This window comes from Callithrix jacchus, chromosome 11 (assembly GCF_049354715.1).
Source record: "Callithrix jacchus isolate 240 chromosome 11, calJac240_pri, whole genome shotgun sequence".
NCBI lineage: Eukaryota > Metazoa > Chordata > Mammalia > Primates > Cebidae > Callithrix > Callithrix jacchus.
The window spans coordinates 103,259,893-103,277,660 of NC_133512.1; the positions used below are offsets into that span (position 1 = coordinate 103,259,893).

Consider the following 17,768-nt stretch of genomic DNA (forward strand, 5'->3'; position numbering starts at 1 on the left):
CACAGTTCCAAGCAAAATTAATTATTCAAGCATCACTGTTATGACCTCTCTGGGCACATTTAATCAGTCAGTATTTATGGAGTATATTCCATGTGCCAGGCACTGGTTTAGGTGGTAGAAAAATAATACTCAACAACATATTGAACTTTTTCTTATACCAGGAAATCTGCTAAGGATTTTTCAGGGTATTTTCCTATCTAATACTGTTATTATTTCAGAGAGAAGCAGCAAGGATGAATCTTAGATGGCAAAACAGATCTGTGTTCTTTAGTGGGAGATTTAACCTCTGTGAGCTCTAATTTCCAAATATGAATCACAGTAATAATACTTACTTTATCAGGTTGTTGTATTATATGACTTAATTCAGGTAAAGCTATAAGCCAGTGCAGGACTATTTTTAAAATTAGGGAGTCCAGAGAAATGAGGCTCTACTACATATCAGTCACAGTTATGACACTGAGAATACACATTGTATTTAGGGAAAATGAAGTCACTGGTGATTGTAGTAGTTTTAGTGAAGTAATACAGGTGGAACCTGCTACATTGCAGCAGGTTCTGAAATGAATGGAAACTGAAGGGTAGATGACTAATTCCAGTGTTTGGGCTCTAAAATGGGGAAGAGAGAGAAATTGATAACTAAAAGGGACTTGGAGTGGGAAAAAGAGTAAAAGAGCCTTGAACACATCTAAATGTTCGTAGAAATAAATATGATGAGAAGTGTTTGAAGGAACAGGAGAGAGTGAAGATAATCTGTAGATCAAAGCTGTGAGACAGCAAGCGAAGTGAGATACAGAACTCTGGACAGAGGAGATGTCTACATTTCTGTTAAAACCTGAAGAAGGAAGGACTTGAATGGATGAGGCTATAGATACTGGCGTGAATGTTGAGATGTGGAGCAAATCCTTATTGGGGTTGTTTTCCCTGAGAAGATGGGGTAAAGTGATATGCTCAAAGTACACAGGCATTAGGCATTTGGAAGGGTAGGAGGTTTTAGTGTGTAGGTTTTTAAATAATAATTAACCCGGAAAACAGAAAAGATGGCCCCAACTGTGGGTCTCGTTGAAGGTGAGTACGTTCTCTGTATCCTTTTTTTTTTATTGCATTTTAGGTTTTGGGGTACATGTGAAGAACATGCAAGATCGTTGCATAGGTACACATGTGGCAGTGTGATTTGCTGCCTTCCTCCCCTTCACCTATATCTGGCATTTCTCCCCATGCTCTCTCCCCTCAATCTGTATCCTTTTTTGTTATACACACAGTGGTAATAAATGAAGACAAACCAAAAGAGAATAAATCAAGGCTGTTTACTCAGTCTCTTGCAGAGTAACTCATTCAAAGGCAGAGAAAGAATTGGAATGCTGTGTAGTGGAGAAAAGGGATAGCTTCTGATGTATCCTAACTGGAGTCTATTGGCCTAAAGAAGCTGGAGGCAGGCTGACTGGAAGCAAGCATCCTATGTTAGAGGAGCATATTTGGCCTTCTCTGGTTGGTGCTAAAGTTGGAAATGGAGCCAAAAATTAGGGTAGCTGTCAGTTATCAATTAAGTCATGGCCATTTGGGGCCAACTGTTGCAGAAATCATTTGGCTTCCTGTGGTCTGAATCCCTACAAGTCTGACTTACGTGGGCTCATTTCCTAGCTAGTTGTTGTAGATAAGGGGTTGGTTTCCTGGGCATGTTTCTGCAGTTTTGGGGTCAGAATTCTATTTTTTATATGATCTTGCCATTGTCCATTTGTTTTTCCTACCACTTTTTTATTGAAACTTGAAATGACCTTCTCTTTAGAAACTTGTTCCTTTAGTTAAAAGAATATAGAATCAAAGAGATGGATCAGACTTAGGAAATAGTCATTAATGGAATGGGAGTAAGGCAATTTGTGGGAATACCATTTAAGATATTAACATGTAATTTTAACATGTACAGTAAAGGAAAAAATTTAAAAACTGCATCACCTTATTTGAGCGTTGGTCAAGGTAAACCCAAGCTATGTGATACGGTTTGGCTCTGCGTCCCCATCCAAATCTCATGTAAATTTGTAATCCCTTCGTGTCAGGGGAGGGGCATGGTGGGAGGCAACTAAATCATGGGGGCAGACTTCCCCTTTGCTGTTCTCCAGATAGAGTTCTCACAAGATCTGGGATATGGTTGTTTGAAAATGTGTAGCGCCTCCCCCTTTGCTCTCTGTCTCACTGCCACATGACAAAGGTGCTTCCCCTTTGCCCTTCCACCATGATTGTAAATTTCCTGAGGACTCCCAGCCATGCTTCCTGTATATCCTGAAGAACTGTGAGTCAGTTAAACCTCTTTTCTTTATAAACTACCCAGTCTCAGGTAGTTCTTTATAGCAATGTGAGAATGGACTAATACACTTGAAAGCAGAACTTCTGGCCAGATCTCTCAGACCAATGGACTAGAGGATAGAGACTTAAGATGACTTGCCTGAGGCTGGACCTGAACTCAGTGATCATTCATTGTCATTGATCTGAGAAGTAGCCATTTTGTCAATCATGTTGCAAATTTCTTTATCAAATTTGGAATTGGAAAGTTTGAGTAATGCAAAACATCAACCTAAATGCTTCATTAATTACTCCACAGAGCTGTCTAAAACCATAATAAACTTACCTGTTGTTCATTGTAGCTGTTTACAGGCTTAAGAAAATTTGAGGAGAATGTAACCTTATAAATGTTTAACCATAAGGCATGATAAATGTTAGGATTAATGGTATGTCAGAGTGTGCATATTTTTAGGATTATTTGTTAAGATTGGAGAAATTCCCGTTTCTATAAAATATTTGAGGGGCAGTTTACCTGATAAGAGAAACAAGGGTGTATTACCATTGATTGATTATATAGTAAACCCTTACCTTGTCTCTCTTGAGATAATGAATTTCTTTTTTCCTTACAGCCTGATAAGAAAATTTAATGGGATGCTTCCACCAGTAATAAAACCACTGAGCCATAGAGAAAGTGGTTTTTACATCTAGTGAGGGAGATACCTTGCTATCAGCTAGAAAGAGTCATTACTTCCACATTAAAGTTGTGCTAAAAGGAAAGTTTAACAAACATTTAGTGTATCAAAAACACAGTAGCATTTCCGAAAGCTCCATCCATGGATGTGTGGTATTTTAAGGGTCAAACAGAGCTAATCTGAAGTTGTTCATGATCTCAAAGGGTAGGGAGACCTATGAAAAGGGAACAAGTGGGAAGAAGGATCTAGCCATTGAGCCCAGTGTTCCTTTTCCCTGCAGTGATTCTGAACACACCTATGTAAGGTGGCTTAGAAGCAACATTAAATACATTCTGGAAAACCTGGGGTTGGTGTGCTTCAGTCAGCAATCACCAGTTAAGGAAATGCTGAGTTCTAGGAAAGGGGTCTCCTTTGAAGTCATTCAGAGACCTTTGACCAAGGAGCTTAGGGAAAATAAATAGCAAAGGAGTGTGGGTTTGTTTCCGTCTTGACTTTTTGGGTGAATTATCTGAGATGTAGACCCAGGGCCTGAATGAAGGTTTGCAGAGCAGACACACAGTTTCAGATCAGATTTATTTTCATAGGTACCAAAGTCATTCTTAAAGATAGTCTGTGTCGTTATTTGGATACACATTTATTTATTCAATAAATATAGTAAGTTTGCTATGTAGTAATTGTAATGTATAATTAGTACATTTTCTCTGAATATGCTAAATATACAGGAATAATAGAGAACAGAGCAAATCTGGTCTCCCCTGGGCTCACATGATTCTGAGTAGTGAACAAACTGTAGAAATAATACTCATAATATTAATACTTTTGTTTACTGTAGTAACTAGGGTGCTACCTTTGTGGAATTATCTGTTTTTAATGGAGTTTCTCAGTTGGCATACTGTTTTCTACTCATTGAGAACAGCCCTTGTTTAACTGTAAAATAGCCTTCATCTTTTTTTTTTTTCTGAATCTCTAAACAAGATGTTTTATTTAGTAGAACAGAATTTCAGTTGCCTTCATTCTTTTTAATACAGTTCTGTGCTAATTACTCCAGGGCCCTAATTTAGTACACACACACAGAACCTTAATTCTGCCTAGGAGCCCGCCAGCATTTGTTATAATGCCAGAGTCCTGAACTATGGAACTTGGCAAGTCTGTTACCAAAATGAATTAGTAGCCAAACGATTGGGGTAGCACCTTCTAGCATTCTTATTGAATGCTTGCTTATTCCAATGTTTCTTACCTTTATTAAACACAAGTCTCTTTTTTTCCTTTTTAACTAAACATAAAAAGATCACACATAATGTCAGAATGTTCATAATAAATTTTGTACTTAAAAAAGAAAGTAACACATTGTAATTTTAGGATCTTTCTCAAACTAGACATACAATTTCCTACTCTTAAGAATTACTCTTGCACATAATAAAGCATCTGAATGTCTCTTTGGATTACAGAAACTTGGCCTTTTTTTCATCATTTTTACAAAGTGTTAAAAAAATTTCCAGGTAGTAGAAAGGGACAGAGATTTTAAGCATCCTCAAATGGCAATTAAAGCACCAAACAGAAATTTTCTGTAGTCTTTGAAAATGAGACAAGATTTTTAAATGTAATTTCTTTCTCACGGTAATTATCATCATCTCTTAAGCCTCAAATGTCATAAATTAGCTATACTGGAGGAACCTAGGCCAGAAGTTAGTTTGTTACTTTTGTATTTTCTTATTATCCTCTTCCCTATTTTCTGGGCTAAGTAAATCCTTTGTACACTGGTTTTGTGGCTAAATCAAAACAGAAAGTAGATCCTTCTGTCTCTGCATTTTAGAAACCAGTAACACATATCACATACCAGAGTGTCTGTTTTGCAGTTATTCACAAGTAACATGTTTGAGAGTTGAACCACATACAGTCAGTTGTACTGTTAAAAATTTAATGCCTTTGCCTGCAGAATGTGCCAGTACATTAATTTAGTGGTGCATTAAAGTTCTGCATTTGAGAGTCATGAGCTTACATCACCAAGCCTGGTAGATATCTGTCTAATAAAGTTCAATATGATTAATATATGAGCCTCTTTTTTAAAAGATAGAGATAGCTTCTTACTTTGATCTTATAGATTTTTTTTCATGAGCTATAAAATCATTTAGATAAGCAACATCATCTCATGCTAAAGCACAGCACTGTTCTTGCACTGCACATTAAAAGAGCCATACAAGACTACTGTTTAAAAAAGCAGTCTGAATTTGTGGCACACTTTTTAAAGAATCTATTCCTCTTTGATTCAGAAATTGTAAATACCAGGGCAATACAGGAAGAAAAAGACTTGCATAAATGACAAATTTAGTAAATGGAAGTTATAAGCATGTTGAAGTGTATTTAAATCTTGACTCAAGAAGAGATCAATCACTCTCCAGTAAAATCCCTGGGAGGATGCAGGGAAGAAAGGACACCAGGCCCCATACCAGAGGCAGAGCTGTGACCAGATGCCTGAAATCATGCCAAGAATCTGGAGGTGCCTCATCCCTGTTGCCATGTACACATGTAAACATGTCTCATAGATGAGAAGGAAGGAAACAGTCTGCTAAGATGATTTCTTCATCCCTCAACAGGGAAACGGGCTATGGGATAGGTTGTGTGTGCCTTTGGACTTCCTTGGAAGGAAAAGACCTTTATGGAATAAGGGCCAGAATAGATATTGTCAGTCCTTTTAAAACGTAGAACAAAAAATACCTGCACCACCTCAGAACCAATCCACCGGTCTGCAGCATGTACTGTAGGAGATGCCTCCTTTGACTCAGAGGAGACACACATCACTGCCACTCCATCAATGAGTGAAAAATGAGATGCTCCAGCACTAACAGAGTGAAGCTTAAGAGGCTCATAGCTAGTACTCATAAGTGAAGTGGCCCAAGCCCAAGATCAGAGGCAGCTGTTATTCCAGATTCATCAGATGGGCTCAAGGGCCCAAGCAGAGGCCAATCTGTAGCCACCTCCAAGCAAAGTACTGAACAGTGATACATCACAACTGTGTCCATCATCTCTGGAGGAAGAGATTCACCAGCACTCAGCAGGCACAATGCTAAAAAGGCATATTGGTCATTATTCATCACATTTCTCCAGATGGTTTGGATGTTTTAGGAAGAATTAGGGGGAAAAATATCTGCTTTCCCAGATTGCTTCTTGCGAAGAGTTTCATTGATTTAGAGAAGAAAGGTGAGAGGTCAAAATTGTAGCCATCAACAGGGCTCCATCCAATATTGATTGGACCACAATGAGTAGGTAAAACTCTGGTCAACAATAAGGTGTCACAAAGGTCTGAATCAGAGGCTCTCCCCAAGCCCCCAACAACTAGATACCACCAATGGCATCAAAGGGGCAGGAAGGAGCCAGGGATATTTCATGCCTTTCAGGCTAGATACTTGTAGAGAATATATGGGATTGTTTATTAATTAAAAATACAGAAAAGCTATCAAGCCATTTCTATACATATGTACTAGTTATGATTAAACAGGTTTTTTTTAAAAAAAATAGTTCAATTTTAGTAAACTTTTTACCAAACTGATTAGAGTTGTAAATCTGTAGATACATACCAAGCAAATATGACTTCCTAACCTGCAAATTTGATATAACATAGTTTGTACAAACTGCACAACTCAGCTTTTGAGGAATGATTTTTTTAAGCAGAAAAACAGATATTGCCACTCTCCATCCTGTCTCCAAATACTTCAAAAGTTTATAATCTTATCTTTGGTGTAAGTGATGTCTGAAATATTGATATTCTTTTAGTTGCAAATATAGCCATTTATAACAAGTAAATTTTTTTCTTCTCTAACAATATAGTTCTATTTTCCTAAATCACAAATGCTCTGTAGTTAGCCTATCTTCTATACTATGAAATAATCTTGCCATATCAGCAGTGAAAGTGGATTAACTGAAATTTCACCTTTAATTTTTATCTGTTTACTACAGACAGAGCAAAATGTTTTACTAAAAGCCAAGTATTGAACCAGGCCTTAGCAGCTAAGGCTGTGTGATCATTTCCTCATTCCTCCTTGTCTAGACTGTTAATACTACTTAATTAAATAATGGCTGACACAAGAAAAGAAACTCTCCTATAGATAGTGGTTTATAAATGGAATTGGTGCATTTTCTAAATAAGAAAATGCAGTACAAGTGCTTCAGTTAAGTACGTAGTGTCCTGTGGTCTGTAGCTTACACAAAAATCAAGGATGAGAAACTTCTGAATCTGTTTTGCCACTGGCTCGAAGCATGTGATATTAGTCAGTCTACATGAATCATTAAGATTTAGGAAAAAATAGGTAACATAGTCACATGTTCAAGCATTTTAAATATTCAATATGTAGTTTTGATCATTTAACTTTGATTAGCTAATCCAAAAAAAATATTTCTGAGGAGCCAACCAATTTGTTAAAGCCCATAATTTGACTTTGGGGTATTTAATCAATTATTTTGAGATGGAGTCTTGCTTTGTTGCCCAGGCTGGAGTGCAGTGGCATGATCTCAGCTCACTACAGCCTCTGCCTTCTGGGTTCCAACGATTCTCCTGCCTCAGCCTCCTGGGTAGCTGGGATTACAGGCTCATGCCACCATGCCTGGCCAATTTTTGTATTTTTAGTAGAGACCAGGTTTCTTCATGTTGGCCAGGTTGGTCTCAAACTCCTGACCTCAGGTGATCTGCCCTCCACGGCCTCCCAACGTGCTGGGAGTACAGGCCTGAGACACCACACCTGGCCTTCAATTTATTTTTTATAGTCTATGTTGCCCAGACTGGTCTTGAACTCCTGGCCTCAAGTGATCCTCCCATCTCAGCTTCCCAAACTGCTAGGATTATATATGTGAGCCACTGTGCCTGGCCCACAGTTTGATTTTTGTTTTAATAGAGAATACACTGAAGTACAAGTCAACAGACTTTAATTCTAGTGCTGTGCATCCTAGGTCAATAAGGTATCTTTAATTTGTTTCCCTGTCTTGAAATAAAGTGTTTGGATATTTTATCAGTGGCTCTTGAAATACATTCTCATTCTCTGAAGCACTGAAGACCCAGTCAATTCCCTAAAGCCAACTTGGTTTAGTAATGAGGTAAAGTCCACTGAGTAGAACTCTGAGCCTTGTACTTTAAATTGGTTAAAGTAGAAGCAGCCTCACTTTTATCTGTATTAAACCAACTGAACTAATAGATATTCCAGATTAGAAATCCTATAATAAAAGAAGATAGACCAAGTCATGTTTTTGCCCACAAGGAGCTTATAATTAGGAGAAAAAAATTCTTGAACATTTAATGTGTTAGATAATATTACATATGTCAGCACTCCATAATGATATAGTAAAATGCTAAGTGGAAGGTTCTAAGTTTGAGGCTGGGATAATATACAACTTTGCATGCAGATAGTTAATGCAAAGAAGGCTCATCAAAAAAAGAGAAGTTCAGGCTGTCATCAGGAGAAATTCCATGGTATGAGTATTGAAAAATTGATTATTATAACTAGAACAGGAAAGAGAATATATTAATTGTGAATTAAAGTAGCTTGTTACTAAGAATGGCTAATATTTTCAGACTTGTTAGAATATTCATATAGTACTATGACAGCTATTCCTAACATGAAATATTATTATTGTATATCAGTAAGGGGAAATTAAAAATGAAAATAGGTCATGATGAAATATTTTAGGAGCAAGCATCTATATTTATAGGTTTATGGACAAGGTCTAAGACATTGCTTCACTACCTTTGCTGTAATGAATCATATCTGTTAATATTAGACCATTTGAACCTAAATCAAACGATGTTTTTCCTAAAAGGCAGTGGCCAGACTCCCACTAAATGAAATTCTATTCTAAAAATGGCCATATGATGGGATGGACTTTGCTTGATGGTAAACACTCATCCCCTATTTCTCTGCTGTAGATATTTTTCCAGAAGACAATGAAAAGCCACCATGACCATTGAGAGTTCATTTTCAGGACTCACAGCTTCAGGCTGAGGTATAAGAAAGACCATCTATTATTAAAGGAGCAGAAGTCAAGTCATGCCAGTGGCCCTCATAGGGTAAAGCAGGGGTCAGGGAGGGGCTGGTGCAGGAGGGTGCCAGGAGATCTAGAGGAACTAGAGTGGCAGGTACTCACTGTGACAGGGAATCTCAAGTGAAGCTGGTGGTGGAGCCAAAGAGGAAAGCAGGACACCACATAGGGACACAGGCAACAGGGACAATGCCTTTGTGAGAGGAGAGGGAATTTCATCAGCAAGGGGTAGCCTGAGTGGATCAGCCCATCTGATTGAATTGATCAAGATTGAGCCAGAATCTTAGAGGGATTTACAAGGCAAATCTTTCAGAACTTCAAGGGCTTTTTGTAAATTCAAGGACTCAGAGTCATCTGGTTAATTTGACTAGATCTTCTCAAGCACAAATAAATGGAAAATTGACTTCTAATGATACCGAAACTTCACTCCTGAAATCTCTCAATATATGCAGTGGTTTTTCTAATTCTTCCTAGGTGGTGGAAATAGGAAGGTTTGTAAAAATCTATTGGTGTGTGTATTCTTGTGGGGAAAGATTATGTGTATATGTACATGATGATATAGATTTTTTTGAAGATGCCTTCATTGCAACCTAACATATGAGTATCTTGGGTTCAGAATTTGAAAACTTTTCTCCAAAGTGGTCCTCCTCTTTGACCCAAGGAGGTATTTCCTCTTCCCATGGTTTATATGAAAACCCATGCCATTCCCCTTTTTTATTTCATTTGTTGTTAAAATATGTAAGAAAATTTAAATATATATATATATATATATATGTTTTCCCAGCTGTAATTAAGGTATAGCATTTGAATTGTGAACTTTTCCCTTACATATTTAATTGAAGCAATTTTTTTGTATTTCTTCACCGTCTTCATCTTTAAGACAATGTCTGCATTGTATTACATGAAACTTACATAACATACATTACTTAGAATTAACTTGTCATTGAAAAACTAAGAAATCTATTTTTAGTTATGTCAGAAAAAAAAAAAAACCAAAAACATTTTTGTCTCATGGGGCATCCAAGGGCAGCAATGGTGGCTTGTGAAGTAGACTTACCAGGTCTTCTTCCTCTTTTAGAGCCACCTGACTTTACCACCAAGGATACGGCTGGGTTTTCTGATGTCACAAGACAAAAGATGTCATTGACCTTCATGGTTTCCATACTTTCACCACTTCCATCTGTGCCCAAGGTGACAACTTTAATCCCAAGCCTACACATCACATAATGTAGCAGGTGAAACCTATACAGTTAATAAGAAGATTAATAGGTGCCTTCACCAAATGAGCACATAACCTTCTTGTTACAGATACAAGTCATCATACATATGAGGTATCAAGAGGCTGGCTTATTGACAGGTAAATGGACTGGCTTAATTAAGTCTTATTCAAATGAGTATACCCTTCAAAGCAGTTTTTGTGGGTGTAACCAATTTTTTCCATCTCTACGCTTTTCATTTTTTCCTGTCTCCTCCTTCTTCCTCAAGATCTAAGGAAGAGGTATCCCATCCTGTAGAAGTCCTTTGTCACTCATTCCCCCTAAGGTATTAATGCCTTTTCTTGAACACAGTGTTTTTATGTTTTTTTATTTGCCTGTCTGTCTGGGGTTATCTGATTTAACTGGTAAATTCTTTATTTTGTTTTTAATTTAAAAGAGTTTAATTGAGCAATGAATAATCACAAATCAGCAGCCCCCAGAATCACAGCAGATTCACAGAGACTGTAGGGGTGCCTCACAGTCAGAACCAGTTTATAGACAAAAAAGGTAAAGTGATGTACAGGAACCGGAAGTGAGGTATAGAAACAGTGAGACTGGTTACAGCTCGGTGTTTGCCTTATTTGAACGCAGTTTGAACCTTCAGCAGTCTAGGCGTGGTTGAAGTATGGCCGCTGGGATTGGTCAGCACTCAGCCATTATTACGGGTGCATACTATTAAGTTAGGTTTTCAATTTTGTCTGACTATTAAAGTAGGTTACAGTTCATCCACAAGGACTCACATACAGAAATACAGAGTCCTTCTCAGGACAGATTTAGTTTCCTTTCACAATTCTCCACTTTGGGTCATTTTCTCAATGTTGAGAGATTGACCAAACTCTTAGCCATTGATGTTAGTTACTATCACCGTCGTAAGAGTACTTACATGGTTTTGGAACCCACTGGGAAATAGCAGAACAGTGGATTTTGCAAGGTGGGAATAAAGGCTGAGTAAACGATACCTCCTTTGCTGAAACTTCCCGTTTACAGGAGAAAAACAAAACCTGGTCGGTTCTAGGATCTCTGTGTTTTCTTAAAGCCTTAGTTTGATTATGTCACATTTAGCACAAGTGACTCTAGTTTGGTTTGGTTTGTTGGGGCCTAGTGCATGAGCTCAGTCCATAATAATGGCCTCCCATAATTTAAAAAAAAAAAAAAAATTCCCCCTTTTTGGCCAGGTTCTCACTTAGGTAAGAGTGTGACCAAAACTTATGGGCTTAGAGCCACTCTCAGTGACCATCATTTTAGGTTCCCAGTCTCAGCACGTCATTTACAGGCTACAGTGTCCTCATGATCACACATTTCTTTCATCTTTTGTCATTCCAGTTGAAGAGAGGCCGTTTGAGTTCTAGAGATGGCTGCATATGAACATTTAACAACTGGGAGAGAATATATCCTACCAGGGAGACTATTATGTCTACTGGGAGGATAATACCAAAAATTTGGAGTATGCTCCTTACCCAGGGTTCCCATGAATGAAACCACATACAATTAAATAGGTTAAAGAATAAGCTAGATGAAGAGTCTACTCCCTTGACTGTCTTTTCATTAATCCTGACAACTGAGTTTTTATAATCTACATTTGATGTATTTCTTCATAGGCCAAAAGTGTCAGCAGCTGCACAGGTACTTTTCTGTTTAGCCAATTCTATTATTTAGCATAACTTTCACAAGAGAATTTAAAGTCTGTTGTGTAATTATAGCCTTTAAAGTATAATTTGCTGTAGAGCCTATTGTGAGGGTGACATTTCTAATTATTGCCTATTTTATTCTAAACCATGGAAAAAGGACCTAACAAATGGTATCATTCTACAAGAGTGAAGGCCTCCTGGCAGTGTTCTCTTTATTCCATGATGTGGGTTAAGAGTTTTGACTGACTGATTATGGGCAACACATGTACCACCAAAGTTTCTCACCTACACTGGCCCTTCATCTCTTATCTATTAAAGTATCCAGTTATCCATTTATAAGGCTGACTGCAAAATTCTTCACAAATAAAAGTATATATAATAGACCCCCTTTGCATTTCTATTGTTCATAGAGGCATAAACAAGGAAAACATGTTCAAAGACAAGAGTTTTGCGATAGTAGAAATCTTTTTTTTTTTTTTTTCATTTTTAACTTTTAGGTTCAAGACTACATGTGAAGGTTGGTTATACAGGTAAACTTGTTTCACAGAGGTTCATTATACAGATTATTTCATTACCCAGTTTTCAAGCCCAGTATGCAATAGTTATTTTTCTGCTCCTCTCCCTCCTCCTACCCTCCACCCTCGAAGTAGACCCCAGTGTCTGTTGTTCCCTTCTTTGTGTTCAGGAATCCTCATCATTTAGCTTCCACTTATAAGTGAGAACATGTGGTATTTGGTTTTCTGTTCCTAGGTTAGTTTGCTAAGGATTACAGCCTCCTTTCTCCACTCATGTTCCCACAAAAGACATGTTCTTGTTGTTTTTATGGCTGTATCACATTCCATGGTGTCTATGTGCCACATTTTCCTTATCCAGTCTGTCATTGATGGGCATTTAGGTTGATTGCAAGTCTTTGCTATTGTGAATAGTGCTGCAGTGAACATACATGTGCATGTATCTTTATGGTAGAATGGCTTATATTTCTTTGAGTATATACCCAGTAATGGGATTGCTGGGTTGAATGGTAGTTCTGTTTTTAGCTCTGTGAAGAACTGACACACTGCTTTCCACAATAGTTGGACTAATTTACACTCCCACCAGCAGTGTATAAGTGTTCCCATTCATCTGCAACCTCTCCAGCATCTGCTGAGGGTTTTTTTTTCACTTTTTGCTAATAGCCATTGTAACAGGTGTGAATTGATATCTCATTGTGGTTTTGATTTGCATTTCTCTAATGATCAGCGATAATGAGGGCTTTTTAAATATATATCCTTGTTGACCACATGTATGTTTCCTTTTGGGAAGTGTCTGTTCATATCCATTGCCCACTTTTTAATGGGGCTATCTATCTTTTCTCTTGTAAATTTAATTTTTTCATTATACTTTAAGTTCTAGGGTACATGTGCAGAACATGCAGTTTGTTACATAGGTATACATGTGCCATGGTGGTTTGCTCCATCCATCACCCTGTCATCTACATTAAATATTTCTCCTAATACTATCACTCCCCTAGCTCCCCACCCCCCAACAGGCACTGGTGTGTGATGTTCCCCTCCCTCCCTGTGTCCATGTGTTCTCATTGTTCAACTCCCACTTATGAGTGATAACATGTGGGATTTTGTTTTCTGTTCTTGTGTTAGTTTGCAGAGAATGATGGTTTCCAGATTCATCCATGTTCCTGCAAAGGACATGAAGTCATCCTTTTTGATGGCTGAATAGTATTTCATGGTGTATATGTGCCACATTTTCTTTATCCAGTCTATCATTGATGGACATTTGGGTTGATTCCAAGTCTTTGCTATTGTGAACAGTGTCACAGTAAACATACCTGTGCATGTGCCTTTTAATAGAGTGCTTTATAATCTTCATATCCAGCCAAACTAAGCTTCATAAGCAAAGGAGAAATAAAATCCTTTACAAACAAGCAACTACTGAGAAATTTTGTCACCACCAGGCCTGCCTTACAAGAGCTCTCCTGAAGGAAGCACTAAACATGGAAAGGAACAACCAGTCCCAGACACTGCAAACACATACCAAATTGTAAAGATCATAGATGCTATGAAGAAACTGCATCAACTAACGGGCAAAATAACCAGCTAGCATCATAATGGAAAAAATTTTTGCAATCTACCCATCTGACAAAGGGCTAATATACAGAATCTACAAAGAACTAAAGCAGATTTACAAAAAAACAAAAACAAAAAATCAAAACAAAACAAAAAAAATACCATTCAAATTGGTGAAGGATATGAACAGATACTTTCCAAAAGAAGAAATTTATGAGGCCAAGAAACATATGAAAAAATGCTTCTCATCACTGGACATTAGAGAAATGCAAAATAAAACAACACTGGATACCATTTCACACCAGTTAGAATGGCACTCATTAAAAATCTGGAGACAGCAGATGCTGGAGAGGATATGGAAAAATAGGAACACTTTTACACTGTTGTTGGGAGTGTAAATTAGTTCAACCATTGTGAAAGACAGTGTGGCAATTCCTCAAGGACTTATAAATAAAGCCCCACCTTCCCAGGACAGAGCACCTGGGAAAAAAGGGGGTTATGAGTTCTGCTGGAGCAGACATAAACATATCGGCCCAGCAGCTCTGAATGGAACAGTGGAGCTCACAGCTTAGCATTTGAGCTCCTATAAGGGACAGACTGTCTCTCAAGCAGCTCCCCAACCCCCATATATCCCAAGAGACTCCTCCTAAAGGAGAGCTCAGGCTGATATCTGGTGGGTATCCTTAAGATAACAGAAGAAGAAACTGGCGACAACCCTTACTGTTCTGCAGCTGCTGCAGGTGATCCCCAAGCAAGCAGGATATGGAGTGGACCTCTAGCAGTCCTACAGCACAGGGGACTGACTGTTAGAAGGAAAACTTAAAAACATAAAGAAGTAACTTCATCATCAATAAAAAGGACATCCACTCAGAGACCCTATCCGAAAGTCACCAATTACAAAGACCCCAGGTAGATAAATCCACAAAGATGGGAAGAAATCAGCACAAAAAGGATGAAAACACCCAAAACCAGAATGCCTCTCCTCAAGGGATCACATCTCCTCACCAGCAAGGGAGCAAAGCTGGATAGACAATTCATCTGTCTGATGAATTGACAGAAATGGGCTTCAGAGGGTGGATGATACCAAACTCTCTGAGCTAAAAGAACATGTTCTAACCCAATGCAAAGAAACTAAGAACCTTGAAAAATGGCTTGAAGAAATGCTAATGAGAATAAACAGCTTAGAGAAGAATATAAATGACTCGATGGAGCTGAAAAACACAACATGAGAACTTTGCGAAGCATACACAAGTTTCAATAGCCGAATTGACCAAACAGAAGAAAGGATATCAGAGATTCAAGATCAATTCGATGAAATAAAATGAGAAGGCACGATTAGAGAAAAAAGAAATGAACAGCGCCTCTAAGAATTATGGCATATTGTGAAAAGACCTAATCTATGTTTGATAGGCGTACCTGAATGTGATGGAGAGAATGAATCCAAGCTGGAAAACATTTCAGGATATTATCCAGGATAATTTCCCCAACCTAATAAGGCAGGCCAATACTCAAGCCCAGGAAATACACAGAACACCACAAAGATATTCCTCAGGAAGAACAACCCCAAGGCACATAATCGTCAGATTCACCAGGGTTGAAATGAAGGAAAAAATGCTAAGGGCAGCCAGAGAGAAAGGTCGGGTTACCCACAAAGGGAAGCCCACCAGGCTCACAGCGGATCTCTCGGCAGAAACCCTACAAGCCAGAAGAGAGTGGGGGCCAATATTCAACATCCTTAAAGAAAAAAACTTTCAACCTAGAATTTCATATCCAGCCAAACTAAGCTTTATAAGCGAAGGAGAAATAAAATCGTTTACAGATAAGCAATTGCTGAGAGATTTTGTCACCACCAGGCCTGCCTTACAAGAGCTCCTGAAAGAAGCACTTAACATAGATAGGAACAACTGGTACCAGCCACTCCAAAAACATGCCAAATGGTAAATGAAGAAACTGCGTCAACTAACCGGCAAAACAACCACTATGTTGTTTTAAACAATCAAAATGGCAGGATCAGATTCACACATAACAATATTAACCTTAAATGTAAATGGGCTAAACATCCATCTTTTTATACAACCAGTCATTTTACTTCAGGACAAGAATTTGCCATTAAACATTCTTTCTTAAATAAAATCTCATTTCTTTATAACCTTCTTTGCATAGCTAGGGGGCATGGCTAATTCCAAATATCCCCAGGCCTTATTTAGAATTTAATGTGTGCAAAATAAATTGAACATTTTCAATAGTCAAAGCAGTTTATGATCCGAAAGCATTTAGCAAACCTAATATCTGACCTGCGTAATTTAGACAAAATGTCTTTAACAGTAATCTTTAAAGCTATTTTTATTTTGCTTTAGAAATATTTGATTTAAGCCCTTATTTTTGTTTAAGCCAGTGAATTTGAGCTCTTTCATATAAACATTACAACACATATATAATTGTACAGACAGAAGATTACTACAGTAGTTGTAAGATTTTTCATTTGCCAGTTTTTAAGTTTCTTCATTTGTTATTTATTGGCTTTAGGGTGGAGCCCTTGGAAGAACAGGGCCAGAAAAGGGTTTCTGCTGCCTCTTGTTTTCCCTAAGGAATTCAAGCTCTAATTCATGAAGATAAGGTCTTTCTTTTCCAGCAGTTAGTCATCATTAATCCAGGAGTTTCAAACTATGGTCTCTGGGCAAGATGGCTGCCCTGAGTAATAGAAAAGATAAGAAAGGGAAAGGAGAGAGAGAAAAGCATTTTCTGAGGCAGTGTGGGGAAGGTGAAATGATCAGGGAGGCCAGAGAAAGACCCACCCATTGCAGGGACCCTGAAAAAATTCAGGTGGCTGCTTCTGGGTAGTGAAGGGATCTTTTCCAGTATCTCATCACCTTTCAAGTTTCCCCTTTTAGGAAGGAAAAAGCTCCCCATATTCCAGGATACTGTACCTGCCTAGTCCTATCACCCACAGTTTTCAGCAAAGAGTCCAAGGCAGGTTATTCCAAAGAAAACAGCAGTTGACATCCTGTAGTGTCAAACCCATTCTTAGTATAAAGGGACTTTACCTAGAGCCCTCATTTTAAAAATGTACCTCACTGCATTGTTATTCATGCAGAGCATTCTACTGTGTGTTATCTTTAGTAAGATTTTCTGTTCTGTAAGACTTCGCTCCCTCCCAGGCCTAAAGTATAAGCCAGAAAGCACTCAGTTTTCCAGAAATTAAGGGTGCCATTTTTACCAAAAATACTGGCTTTACGCTCAGGTTCTCTTGATTAACTTAGCCAATGTTTTTCCTAAGCACACAAGAAAAATGACACAAAGGTGTATAACACAAAAATCTCTGAAGTTTCAAAAGCCAAGATTTATAACCCCTGCAATGTTACCGCCTACTACCAGTTCCTTTCTGACCCAGTCAGGTGTAAGAGGCCTCTAACTGGATCCAAGCCAGTTATTGCCTGATGAAATCCATTGCTGGACCCAGTCCAGTTTCCGTCATGACTCCACACCCAGTTTGGATCAGAAATTTGCTCAAAGAAACTCTGAGAGCTCAAAACACAAATCCGTGGAGCTCCGAAATCCAAGAGGAAGCTTACCCATGATCCCCAGCTGCTCTGAGAGATCAATGGACACAAACCAGTTCTTCAGGTACCTCATGTGCTCACCCGGCAGACCTGGGGGTTCCTAGAAGCTCCACTTGCATCCCGCTTCTGACACCATCTGATAAAAGAATATCTTCAGCCGAATTAAGTTTAAAAGAGTTAATTGAGCAGTGAACGCTTCGTGAATCAGGCAGCCCCCAGGATCACAGCAGATTCTCAGAGATTCCCTTGACTGGTGAATTCTAAAAGGGCA

At 38.3% G+C, this 17,768-nt stretch overlaps 1 protein-coding gene across 14 annotated transcripts in view; it reads left to right on the forward strand.

Moving 5' to 3' along the window:
- TPK1 (thiamin pyrophosphokinase 1) overlaps positions 1-17,768 on the forward strand; it is a 398,562-nt gene that overhangs the window by 368,476 nt on the left and 12,318 nt on the right. For 11 of the 14 annotated variants that reach the window (XM_054237592.2, XM_078343570.1, XM_035254503.3 and 8 more), the window contains 2 exons: positions 10,069-10,181; positions 10,299-10,347. The exons of 2 other annotated variants lie outside the window; for them this stretch is intronic. In XM_054237592.2, the coding sequence (XP_054093567.1) occupies positions 10,069-10,181; positions 10,299-10,347 (162 nt within the window). The remainder of the gene's footprint in view (positions 1-10,068; positions 10,182-10,298; positions 10,348-17,768) is intronic. One more of the 14 variants, XM_054237598.2, reaches the window with a different exon arrangement.